Source organism: Panthera tigris, chromosome E1, assembly GCF_018350195.1.
Source record: "Panthera tigris isolate Pti1 chromosome E1, P.tigris_Pti1_mat1.1, whole genome shotgun sequence".
Classification (NCBI taxonomy): Eukaryota; Metazoa; Chordata; class Mammalia; order Carnivora; family Felidae; genus Panthera; species Panthera tigris.
Genome location: NC_056673.1, coordinates 46,459,016 through 46,472,281, shown reverse-complemented (window position 1 = coordinate 46,472,281; position 13,266 = coordinate 46,459,016). Strand labels below are relative to the sequence as shown.

The following is a 13,266-nucleotide window of genomic DNA, read 5'->3' as shown; positions in this document are numbered from 1 at the left end:
TACATGCCTTTAGTCTACTGTCTAACCTTCCATATTGAGGTTCTTTGAACATTAATTCCTTGGATTTCAATGTATATTCTTTGGAACCAAAGTACTAATGCTCAAAGGGATTTCTCAGATGGTTTTGCTGAATTCTCCAATTTCACATGTTAAGAAACGGGCTCAGGAAAGATAAGGGCCTTGTCCAAAGTCACATAGCCAGTAGCAGAGTCTGGATGAGAATTTGGCCGCTGGATTCCCAATTTAATATACTTAATGCCTATCCAGCATTCCTGTTCTTCCATTAAAAAAATACAAACCACAACTTATTTTGGGCTTGGTGTTTTGAGAAGCTCTGAAACACTAAGATGAATATGAATAATTTTACTATGTATCTCACTTACTTGTCTTACTTATTGGCCGCCTCCCCAAGCAGAACACAAGCTCCATGAGGGAAGGGATTGGTGTCTATTTTGTTAACCACTATAACACCACTGCGTGGCACAGGGAAAGCACTAAATATTTGCCGAATGAGTCTGGTGTGGTTACTGTCCCTGGAACTCACAGTTTATAAAACAAACATACTCAAAATTACTATACAATGTGAGAATAGTATTACCAAAATAAGATGAGAAGGCCACAGTGTAGAAATAGAGCCTCAGAATCTAGGCATGTGGGGGAGGCTGGGCTTTGTAGGGTGAATTTGCCAGGAATAGAGATGAAGAAAGAGCACCCCAGCAGAAGAAACAACATGAAGGCAGAAAAGAGCATGACAACTAAGGTAGGCAGGACAGGAAGTGGGATGAAGGACAGCAAGGTACGAGGATATTCAGGCTTACTGTGTATGAGCAGCAGACTCTTGGAAATGTAGCCTGATGCCTGGAAGAACTGCCACTGACTTGTTGTTTGAAACCATGAAAAGAGTGAGTCATCCAGTTTAGGAAAACTATAATTAGGGGGTAATCTGAATGTGAGTAGACTATTAAGTTGCATTCAGAATTCTCTTCTCAGGGTATCAGGTCCCACATATTATATGACAAACTTGCTCATGTGTCTATAACTCCTACTTGTTTGATTTCAGGTAACTGTTCATATTTAGGTTAATCATGGTATATACTCTGGAAGTTCAACTCTAAGGTCGAGTTACAACTCTATTCTTCTCAACTGTAAACATTCCTAAGAATAACTATTTTTATTTTCATAGTTGTATGCTGAATAACAGGTATCTGAAGTTTACTCACCATTACTTCTTAGAGAAAAGGTGTGTGCTGTGTCTCCGAGTCTAATTACTTCACCAGTGGATTCTGTTTCATCTCCATCCCAAGAGGGGCCCAAAGCCTCAGATGACAAGGAGCACCTGAAAGAATTCCCTTACTTACTTGGGCCCAGCCTAACCAGAGGGCCCCTCCTGACGAAAGCTGCTTTAAACAGCCTGCCTATGAGTATTCAGACTGCTCATGGCTACGTGCAGAAAAAGGGCAAGACACTCCCTTCTGTTGCTTATCACTTTTTGGTGTTTATCTGTTTTAACTCATACACGTATGGTAGAAATAGCCGTGTAGAAAGTGTCAAGGATTAAATGCATAGGAGAATACACACAGAGAACAATAAACATTGGATACTCGACGGGTGTGGGGGTGGAATCTGGGTAGGGTATGAATTTTGCATTAAATATCCTTGCATTGTTTCACTTTTGCACTGTAAAAAAAATCTAATAATAAAAAATAAAGTCAAGAAATTCATCTCGTGGTGGTCTCCTTTAAGACAGGTTTTCCACAATGTACTATACCTAAACAGGAAGATATTGCCTGTGTCTTTCAAATCATGACAAATTCCATAAAAAAAATGGAAAGTCATACATTTAAAAGTCATAGCATTATGTTCAACCCGTAGTTAGAACTACCATCAAATCTGTAATGACATTATATTTTGTCTATAAAAGTTGCAGGTATTTTAAAACTCTGATATTTGTTAATGAGTTAATGTTACTGATTCATGAGGATACAGTAACGAGCAATTTTATACTGCTGGTGAGTGTATAAACTGTCATGGCCTTTTTGGAAAGCAGTCTGGCAACTTCTAATAGGCTTATAACATTCATACTCTTTGGATGTAGCTTAAAGAGCAAACAAAAGCATGTATCACATTTTCAAAAACTATAAAAAAACCCAGAAACATCCACCTCCACTTTAGAGGAGTGGTTTAGCCCATTGTGAAGCACCTATATGGTCTGTTATACAGGGATTAAAAATTATTACAAAGAATTTAACAACTCGGAAAAAGACTTGATATGTAAAATTTTTAAATGCGGGAAACAAAACTATGTAAACAATATGACTAAATAAAAAAAAAAAACGTTATAAAAAAGACTCAAGTATAACAAAACATTAACAAGCCCTTGTTTAGTTCTGAATGGTAGAGCTCATCTTTTTTTTTTTCACTTGTTTTTTATTTCTTCGTATTTTCCAGGATTTCTACAGGGAACATAAACTATTTTGATGACCAAGGGAAAAATAAAAAAAAATATGCAGGTGCACTTAACCAACTAAGCCACCCAGGCGCCCCACTAAAGACGTATTTTGGAAAGGGGCACCTGGGTGGCTCAGTCAGTTAAGCATCCGACTCCAGCTAAGGTCGTGACCTCACTGCTCATGAGTTTGAGCCCTGCGTTGGGCTCTGTGCTGACAGCTCAGAGCCTGGAGCCTGCTTCCAATTCTGCATCTTCCTTTCTCTGTCCCTCTCCCACTCACGCTCCCTTTTCTCTCAACAATAAATAAATGTTTAAAAAAAAAAATTTTTTTTTTTTTAAAAGAAGTATTTTGGAATAAAAGAACTAACTAGGAAGAAGACAATACACAGGTGTTTAATACTGAGACTTAAGTATTACACATAGCACAAGGTTCTTAAAATTCCGTCAGGGAGATTTAAAATATGAGAAGGCACTGAGATTTTCCCATCAGTTTGTTTTGGTTTTTGCTGCCATTGTGGTATGTTGTGTGCCAATTCTTAGAAGGAAAAAGCATAACTTATTTTGATTAAATTCATAGACATTGAGTGCTACCTCCCAAAAGAAACCTTTTTCCATGATGATTTGGATTCCTTAGTACTTTCTGGCTCTTCTAAAGGTTCTCCTTGATGGAATTCTTTAAAACTCTGTCCAGTTTCACCTGTTTAGAATAGATAAAAACAACACCAAAAAACCTCTAAATTAATAATGCTATTTTTATATGGGGGTGGGTAGAGGTAAGAACAGTTAAGCACCCTCATCTTCTCCTGGTAAACTGGGCTTTTGTGAACATGAAATTAGAAAGAACCAAATTATCACCTGTGAAGACCATGTATTACTTGGGTAACAGAAGCAAGATAAATGGTGCTTTAAAAGCAAGGTCTACAGTTGTACTAGCAATGTTTTATTTTTTAAGATAGGTGGTAGGTTTATTTTTTATTGTTTATAACCTCCCTGTTCAGTAAGGGATGTCTGAAGCAAGAGGACTAGGCTGTGGCTTCAGAACACAACTGTGAGCCTCAAGCTCCAAGACTATCCCTCCCAGGCTAAGAGTCAGAGTACATCAAAGCTCGGCTGAAGTTCTCTTTCAAACTATCACTCCTTTTTCAACTCAACATTTCTGAGGAATACACTTTCGCCAGCAGCAACACACTAGGGAATTGATTTCAGGAGGTACGTGGGTGAAACTTCCTATGATTCAGATTGACGCCTCTGAATACTCCCATCCCCATTTCTAGAGATTTCTCTATTTGAGCATCTACCTTCATTTTTTTCTATTTCTGTATTCAAAATAACCAACACTGTAATAACATTAGTTAACATTCACTGCGCACTGACTCGGAGCTAGGCTTGGAACTAAACTATTTATATATCTACTTACTCAACCATCACTATAGCATGGAAGAATTTCAAATGAGAACACTGAGGCTTAGAGAGCTTCAAACAATGAGAGGCAGAACTTAGCACTGACGCAAAGTCTGCTTTCAAATCCCTGTTCTTCAGTGGTAAGTTAATGATAATGCTAGCTCAGGTACCAGGAAAAAGCTGCTCCGTACATGATGTGACTCATGATAATAAAGATTGACTTCCCATTATTAACTGGCATTTTGAAGACTCTGATTAGCTCTAGGTAATGCTGCCGTATCAACTTGGACCTGCAAAGGTGAGAATCACACTTCAGAAAACATCATCCAACCACAGTACTGCTGCGCTGGGAGGTCCCACCCCTGCAACCCCCTCCTAGCAGCACTAAGCTCACCACATTTTACTGACCTCCCCTGGAAATCTCCCTCCCGCATGCCCTGCCTCCGCGTCTCACTATTACCAGACTCACATTTAAGTATCTCTCAGTTCTGCCCTCCTCTCGCCATCCCCACTGCCCTACTCGTGGTAAAGCCACTACCATTCCTCTTCTACCTGCAATCAAGCACTACATTGTAAAAACTGCTGCTGTTAGTGTAAAACTTCAAATTAATCAATTTCCACCAAAGGTAGTTTTCCATCTCTTAATCTTGTCGCTAAAATGGTTAAAGCCACCAAGCCTCAAAATACCTACTAAGTAGCCTTGAATTAGGTAAATTTCACATGTCTTTCACTCTCCCCCAATTCTCCTATAATGGTTTTTATTGTTTAACAGTCCCCCCCCCCCACCCCCGAGGGATACGTTCCAAGACCCCCAGAGGATGCCTGAAACCAGATAAGATTGAACCTATATATACTATGTTTTTTCCTATACATACGTATGATAAAGTTTAACTTCTAGATTAGGCACATTAAGATAAGCAATAGCTAATAATAAAATAGAACAATTATAAAAACACACTATAACAAAAGTTATAGAAATGTGGTCTGTCAAAATATCTTATTGTACTGTACTCACCTGCTTCTTGTGATGATGTGGGATGATAAGATGCCTACGTGATGAGACGAAGTGAGCTGAATGACACAGGCATTGTGATGTAGCATTAGGCTATTAATAACCGACCTTCTGACAATACCTCAGGAGGATCATCTGCTTCTGGACCAAGGGGGACTGCGAGTGGAAAGCAAAACTGCATCTAGGGGGACTACTGTATGCAGTTATGGCTGTCTTCCTGACTTAAGTCAGAAACTTAGGTTTCTTTGAGAGCAATAAAACATGGCATGCAATTATGAATCCTCCCAGTGAACCGAGGCTGGTACATATTTAACATATTTCAAACACTCAAAACACTCTACACTCAGAACACTCAAGTGTTTGAAATAAGAAATATCCCCTGTGGCAGTTTTTCCCTCCAGGCCAGACCTACATATGCCTTTAAATCTTTTCAGCAACAATGATAAAAGGTAGAAAACTATCACTAAAGAGTTTAAGGCCAGATGTTATCACAACCACGTGAGAAGTAGGAACGATGAGCCTACCAACATTTTTTTGTCTTCATTCATATTAGAATTTATGTTGTTATTGCTGCTGAAAACTTGTTGGATAACTTTTTGGAGAACTGGATTACTCAAAGGCTAAAATAAAACTTTCAGGCTGTCACAAACCTAAACATAGGTTAAAGACAAAAACACTCCAATTCCTACTGTTAATGCTTTAGCAATATCCAAATTTATAACAAAAATGGCAGTTCTGACAGGAAATTTTGGAATAAGTCATTTCATGCAATAATAGGACAGTAAGCAACTTTAATCAGAACTTTTTATAGATTAGCACATCCAAACTGACAAAGGACATGATGATAGTCTAAGATAGTTTTTTCCAACCACTTAGAACAGTTAAGAAGTGAGATTTAATTTACCAGGTATATGCATTAGTTATTCTAATTCCTTTGAAGAAAAATACACAAAAAGAAAAGAGGCAAAAAGGGACATGATGTAGAATATAAGCCAAATCAAATTACAATTTTAAAACTTACTTTTTTCGTGAGATGTCTCACTGATGTGTTCTGTAAGATACTCCAGCAACCCATCAAAGATTTCTAGCAGATTCTTAATAGATTCTTTATCTCCCTTCACTATATTTTCTCCTAAACACAGGATAAAAAGCTATTAAAAATATTAACCAAGAAACTAAAAGTCTCAAAGTTTCAAAACAAATATACCACTGTGTAAATACTGTTCAGATAAAAGAATTACGAATTCAGGAAAACGAATAATATTATAAATATTAAAAACATGAATGTCTTGATACCTAATTATATTTGAAAAAACAAAGGAAGCAGTCTTGAATATAAAGTTTGGTAATTAATTAGCATATTCCTTCCTTTACCAAGAAACGAAATAAGTAGACTTAATAAAACATCCTCTGGTAAGATTTATACCAAGATATAAAGTATCTAAGCAGAACTTTTTTTAGGCTGGTGAAAAAAAATGGCAGGAAGCAACACAGTTTCAGATCGTGGGATCCTACTTCTAGATAGTGGTTTGTTCTGAAGATAACAGCAGTAGAGTAACATAAAAACAAAAAACTTGTTGGGATACTTTCATCAGGAATTCCTCATTTTTTCTATTTGTTAACTCCTATTCATTTTATATAGGTTATGTCATTTTTCTTAATTTAAAAACTGCCCATGTGGGATGCCTGGGTGGCTCAGTTACTTAAGTGTCTGACTCTTGACTTCAGCTCAGGTCATGATCCCAGGGTCCTGGGATCGAGCACCACCGCCCCCCCCCCCCATGTCAGGCGTGGAACCTGCTTGAGATTCTCTCTCCCTCTCCCTATGCCCCTCCCCTGCTCAGACCCAGGTGCTCTCTCTCTCTCTCTCTCAAAAAATAAATAAAATACTAATTTTAAAAACTTGTCCATTCATACAAATTTCCAATTTATACAGCTTTGCATACAGTTTGTCTAACTTCCAGTTATAAAATAAATCAGAGATGAAAAAGCATAGGGAATAACATCAATAACATTGTAATAGCGTTGTAAGGTAGTGGTCGGTTACTATACTTATTACAGTGAGCACTGTGTAACATATAGAACCGTCCAATTGCTATGTTGTACATCTGAAACTAATGTAATTTTGTATGTCAACTAAACTTCAATACTAAATTTTCTTAAAAACACTGGCCATGCACGTAAAACTTTTTAATCTCACCTCAGTCCCAACTTCTCCAGCCTCACCTCCCACCACATCCACTTTACACCCAGGGGTTACTCTTTAAACAATTCCTGGCACAATACTTGTCCCCTAATAAATTTTTAATACATGCTAAATTGATATGTTGACAAGAAATGGGTTGGTAAAAGCATGGAAACTTAGCATGCTTAATATCACCTAAAATGGACTCTCATCAACATCAGGTATGGAAGGAATGTAACTCTTGAGACAGCTGGGTTGTCCTTTGGGAGGTCATGCCTGCATTCTCTTAAGTTCAAACCAGTAAGGGAAAGACACCATGGAAACTTGATATTTGAGAGAATCTAGCCATTCAAAATTTCACTCATGATGCAAAACAAACCTAAACCAGAAATACGATGTTTTACAAAATTACCAATACAGATAGACAGTATTTGACAATTTTTTTTTTTTTTTTTTTGGTTTAAAGCAAACAAATCTTCTTAAGCCTTGTTTTTCTGGCTTAACGAGATACACAAGTATACCCCAAGGGCATACTCAGAACTTCTCAGTTGCCAGGATGGGGAGCATCCTCTGCCAACCCAGCAACTAAGGCCGCCCACCAAAATGCAGTGCTTCATGGTACAGAAGAAAGTATTTTAAACTGAACAAGAACACAACGAGTAAAAAGCTGCTTTGCAGTATACTGGAGGAGATAAGCAGTTCTGCAACTTTTCACGGGGTGGGTGAGAGTTGTTAGAAGCAGCTCTGCATTAAAAAGTTACATAAGCAGATACAACTATGCTATAGGTTTAAAAAGAACAAATACCAGAAATTACCCTATTCCAGTGATAAAGCAATTCTGAATTGCAAAAGAACAGGAAAACCCTGGGATTATCCCTCAAAATGAATTCTCTTCAAACTAATTTACCATTTTTACTCCTAGAACTGCACTCAAAACTTAAGACAGAGTATTTTTGCAAAACTTGTCGTCAACATCACATTGAGAGATGTGAGTGACCAATCCTGATTAACATTTAACTGCCCAAGAACAAACCAATGGTGTAAGCCTTCTCTAAGTGATTCAAATGTAGGTTCAAATGCACAGATTCCCTCTTTTCCTTAGCTTGAAATAATTTACTGAAATAATCCTCATTTTCTATCTAGAATACAGGGATTTACAAATATATTTATATTTGGTATGTTTGGCTTTAGAATACAAGCACGATATATTCTATTTTGGAAAAAGTTTCAAAAACAATTTACAGTTTTATTTATTTTGAATAGAGAAAATATTCATGAGGCTTAAAATTCAGGGGCGCCTGGGTGGCTCAGTTGGTTGAGCATCTGACTCTTGATTTCAGCTCAGGTCATGATCTCACAGTTTGTGGGATGGAACACCATGCCGGGCTCTGCGCTGACAGTGTGGTCTCCTTGGGATTCTCTCTCTCTGCCTGTCCCCCATTCACGCACTCTTTCTCTCAAAATAAATAAACTTCAAAAAAACAAAATAAAATTCAGGAAGTATAAAAGTTATATAACGAAGTCTCATCCCACCCTCGTCCTGCAGCCCTGAAGTTCCTCTTACTGGAAGCAATTGGCATTACAGGTTTCTTGCACATGCTTTCAAAGAGTCCTTCTGCAAGCAATCAACTGCATATTTCCTCTCCTTACCTTTGTTTTTATAAGCAGCACCCTACTCTGCACATTATCGTTGTTAAGTGCACATCTTTCTGACATTACACATATTGGAGACTGTTCCACTAATATGGAACATTGTACATAATGAGCATCATCAATCATCTTTTACAGTAGCAGAGTAATTCCCTGCACGGAGCTATCATAACTTATTTAACCTGTCCCTTTTTAATGGATATTTAGATGTAGCTAATTTTTAGCTACTACAAACAAGCAGCATGTCAGCTTTACAATAACAAAATAACAAAAACATACCTTTAACCACCAGCCAGAATTCTTACATCTCAGGTCCATCATAAACTCAATGTTTGACTCTCCTAAAAAACCTCTTAAGAATGGCTGCCTTAACTCTACCAGTCAATTTGTCTTGGCTCAGTCTTGCCACTTGGTTTATTTCATAAGCTTACTCATTTGGTTAACTAAACAATGTCTAGGATTCTACCCAACAAATTATTTTAGTCAAATGCAAAATTATCTGATGGTTAAGTATACACCAACCTGTTATGTGAGACAAGCTGACTTGCAGGTAATCCAAGGCCAGCGAATCAATTACTGCTTGTACATTGTGAGCTTCATCCTCTTGACTCCTGGGAATAGCTATGAGGTCTGTGGAAAAAAGGCTACACATTTTTCATCTGAGGGTCCAAGTTTTCATCTGTCTCTGACCAGGCTTCTGAGTCAGGTTAAGTGCTACAAAAGTAAGCTCTACCCAAACAGAACAGGCTCTAAAATTCAGATAAAGCTAACAGAGCCTGATTCCACACAGCACCTTTAGTGGTTGAATACTTAGTCAATCAACATATATATTAACATGTTCTACAATAAGCACCATGCTACAGAAAGATAAAGAGGTCCCTAAATTCAAGGAGGTGCTAATACTCTAGTAAGGGAAACAATAATGGAGTGAGACTTTAACCCATAATCATGGGATGCTTTCCATGAGAGGAAAAAACCCCACAACCTTCTGAAGGTAACCTAGTAGGAATTAATGGCATAATGATTTAAAAGGTCAGTATATAAGGGTGTCTGGGTGGCTTAGTTGGTTAAACGTCTGACTCTTAATTTTGGTTCAGGTCATGAGCTCAGGGCTTCTGAGATGGCATGGAGCCTGCTTAGGATTCTCTCTCCTTTGTTCTCTCTCTGTCCCTCCCCCACTCATACACACACTCTCTAAATAAAAACAGAGGCCCCTGGGTGGCTCAGGTGGTTAAGTGTCCAACTCTTGATTTTGGCTCAGGTCATGATCTCACAGTTCCTGGGATTGAGCCCTGAATCAGGCTCCATGCTGACAGCATGGAGCCTGCTTGGGATTCTCTCTTTACCTCTCTCTGGCCCTCCCTGTACATGCTCTCAAATAAATAAACTTGCACCAAAAACCATAAAATACCTAGTAATAAATCTAACCAAAAGCATAAAAAATCTATACACTGAAAACTACAGAAAGCTTATGAAAGAAATTGAAGAAGACACAAAAAAATGAAAAAATATTCCATACTCCTGGATAGGAAGAACAAATATTGTTAAAATGTCAATACTACCCAAGGCAATTTACATATTCAATGCAATCCCTATCAAAGTAACACCAGCATTCTTCACAGAGCTAGAACAAACAATCCTACAATCTGTATGGAAACAGAAAAGACCCCAGGTAGCCAAAGCAATCTTGAAAAAGAAAACCAAAGCAGGAGGCATCACAATCCCGGACTTCAAGCTGTAATCATCAAGACAGTATGGTACTGGCACAAAAACAGACACTCAGATCAATTCAACAGAACAGAGAATCCAGGAATGGACCCACAAACGTATGGCCAACTCATCTTCGACAAAGCAGGGAAAGAATATCCAATGGCATAAGGACAGTCTCTTCAACAAATGGTGCTGGGAAAACAGGACAGCGACATGCAGAAGAATGAACCTGGACCACTTTCTTACACCAGACACAAAAATAAACTCAAAATGGATGAAAGACCTCAATGTAAGACAGGAAGCCATCAAAATCCTCGAGGAGAAAGCAGGTAAAAACCTCCTTGATCTTGGCCACAGCAACTTCTTACTCAACACGTCTCCAGAGGCAAGGGAAACAAAAGCAAAAATGAACTATTGGGACCTCATCAAAATAAAAGGCTTCTGCACAGCGAAGGAAACAATCTGCAAGACTAAAAGGCAACCGACGGAATGGGAGAAGATATTTGCAAATGACACATCAGATAAAGGGTTAGTATCCAAAATCTATAAAGAGCTTATCAAACTCAACACCCAAAACACAAATAATCCAGTGAAGACATGGGCAAAAGACATGAATAGACACTTCTCCAAAGAAGACATCCAGATGGCCAACCGACACATGAAAAAATGCTCAACATCATTCATCATCAGGGAAATACAAATCAAAGCCACAATGAGATACCACCCCACACCTGTCAGAATGGCTAACGTTAACAACTCAGGCAACAACAGATGTTGGCGAGGATGTGGACAAAGAGGATCTCTTCTGCACTGCTGGTGGAAATGCAAACTGGTGAGCCCACTCTGGAAAACAGTATGGAGGTTCCTCAAAAAATTAAAAATAGAACTACCTTCTGACCAAGCAATTGCGCTACTAGGTATTTATCCAAGGGATACAGGTGTGGTGTTTCAAAGGGGCACATGCACCCCAATGTTTATAGCAGCACTATCAACAATGGCCAAAGTGTGGAAACAGCCCAAATGTCTCTCAACAGATGGATAAAGAAAATGTGGTGTATATATACATATGGTGTATGTGTACATATATATATCTATGTATACATACAAACGGGTATTACTCAGCAATCAAAAAGAATGAAATCTTGCCATTTGCTCCTATGTAGATGAAACTCGAGAATATTATGCTAAGCAGAATTAGAGAAACACAAATATCGTATGACTTCACTCATATGAGGAATTTAAGATACAAAACAGATGCACATAGGGAAGGGAAACAAAAATATAAAAACAGGGAGGGGAACAAAACATAAGAGACAAATATAGAGAACAAACAGAAGGTTGCTGGAGGGATGGGGGGGGGGATGGGCTAAATGGGTAAGGGGCATTAAGGAATCTCCTGAAATCATTGTTGCACTATATGCTAACTTGGGTGTAAATTAAAAAATAAAAATATAAAACAAAGTAAAACTTACTTTGAAATGCAAATAAACTTTAAAAAATTAAAAATAAATCAAAATAAACTTAAAAAAAACCCAAAAGGTCAGTAAAGACCACAGTGAGGAAAGATTTTAACACTGAACTTATATTTGGAGTCTCTCCTCTGGCACTGAGGGAGATGAACGGGGGAAGGAAGAAAAAAGTACTTTATTTTTTAAGTTTTTCTTTTATTTATTTTGAGAGAGAGAGAGAGAGAGCAAGTGAGCAGGGAGGGGACAGACAGAGGGGGCAGAGAGAGAATCCTAAGTTGGCTCCATGCTGTCAGCACAGAGCCCGATGTGGGGCTCAAACTCACGAACCTTGAGATCATGACTGGACCCAAAACCAAGAGTCAGATGCTCAACCGACTAAGCAACCCAGGTGCCCTGAAAAAAGTATTTTAAAACACTGGTCTAATAACTATAGGCCTCTGTGCTCAAATGAAGGTTAAGACTAGCATCAAAGATACCAGCTAGAGGCCATCTCCATTATTCCAAGTGATGAGGGCACTAACTCATGGTAACAGTGGGAAAGGAAAAGAGACTACACAGAGCTTTAATACTAATGGTTATAGCAGAGACAGTAGAGATCTATGGATAAAGACTCTGAGCTACTCAACCAGGGATGCAGTACAATCATCAATTCATATCCATAATACTGGTTAAGCAACAGGACCCAATAAGTTTCCAAGTTCTACTCAATTTTAGAATTTTTGAAAATATATGTACAGAAAAGGTGTGACTTTCACAAGGTATTAGCCATGATTGACACAATGACCAAGACCACTCAAACTGATTTGAACAAGGCTGTTACTATATGTGGATCTTTATTATGGTAACGAATGCAACAGTTACATGCAAATAAAATGTAAACAAAGAGAAAATACAGGATTTTATAAACACCACAGGATCTAACTTAAGGCACTCAAAACACCTGGCCTAACATATAGTCACTATTACTCCCACTTTTTAGTACCCTTACCTGGTACCTTTTCTCCCAAAATGGATTGATAAAGAGCAATAAAAACATTAGCATCACAGTCTTCCAGTTCTCGGATCCTCAGGTGTATGTGACATTTCAAAAGAAGGTTATTGGCAACGGTTATCCACTCTGTTAGGAAAGGAAAAAGATAAGCCTTAAATAGCAAAAGTCGACCCCACAAAGACAGACATTGAATGAAGCACAAGATAAGAAATTTGGTTACTATATAGGTTCAAAGGCCCTCCAAGGCATGAATTTTGAAAATACATTATTTAATTTCTAGCACTCGAAGTGCTAGAGTGCTAAAATTTCAACGTAGTAAAAACTATGATGCAAATCCAATTTCTACCGTTATAGGCTAAAGTCCTAAGTTATGCACCCTTTTCTTATTTTACAAGCCAC

General features: G+C 38.1%; 1 protein-coding gene across 4 annotated transcripts in view; it reads right to left on the bottom strand.

The window, feature by feature from the left end:
- CEP95 (centrosomal protein 95) overlaps positions 1-13,266 on the bottom strand; it is a 43,787-nt gene that overhangs the window by 28,811 nt on the left and 1,710 nt on the right. For 2 of the 4 annotated variants that reach the window (XM_042967208.1, XM_007088288.3), the window contains exons 3-7: positions 12,865-12,993; positions 9,220-9,327; positions 5,884-5,994; positions 3,041-3,146; positions 1,221-1,336 (exon numbers count right to left, since the gene is read on the bottom strand). In XM_042967208.1, coding sequence (XP_042823142.1) covers positions 1,221-1,336; positions 3,041-3,146; positions 5,884-5,994; positions 9,220-9,327; positions 12,865-12,993 — 570 coding nt within the window. Of the gene's footprint in view, positions 1-1,220; positions 1,337-3,040; positions 3,147-4,075; positions 4,141-4,319; positions 4,337-4,865; positions 4,922-5,883; positions 5,995-9,219; positions 9,328-12,864; positions 12,994-13,266 lie in introns of those variants that run through there. The other 2 variants (XM_042967209.1, XM_042967210.1) reach the window with 2 other exon arrangements.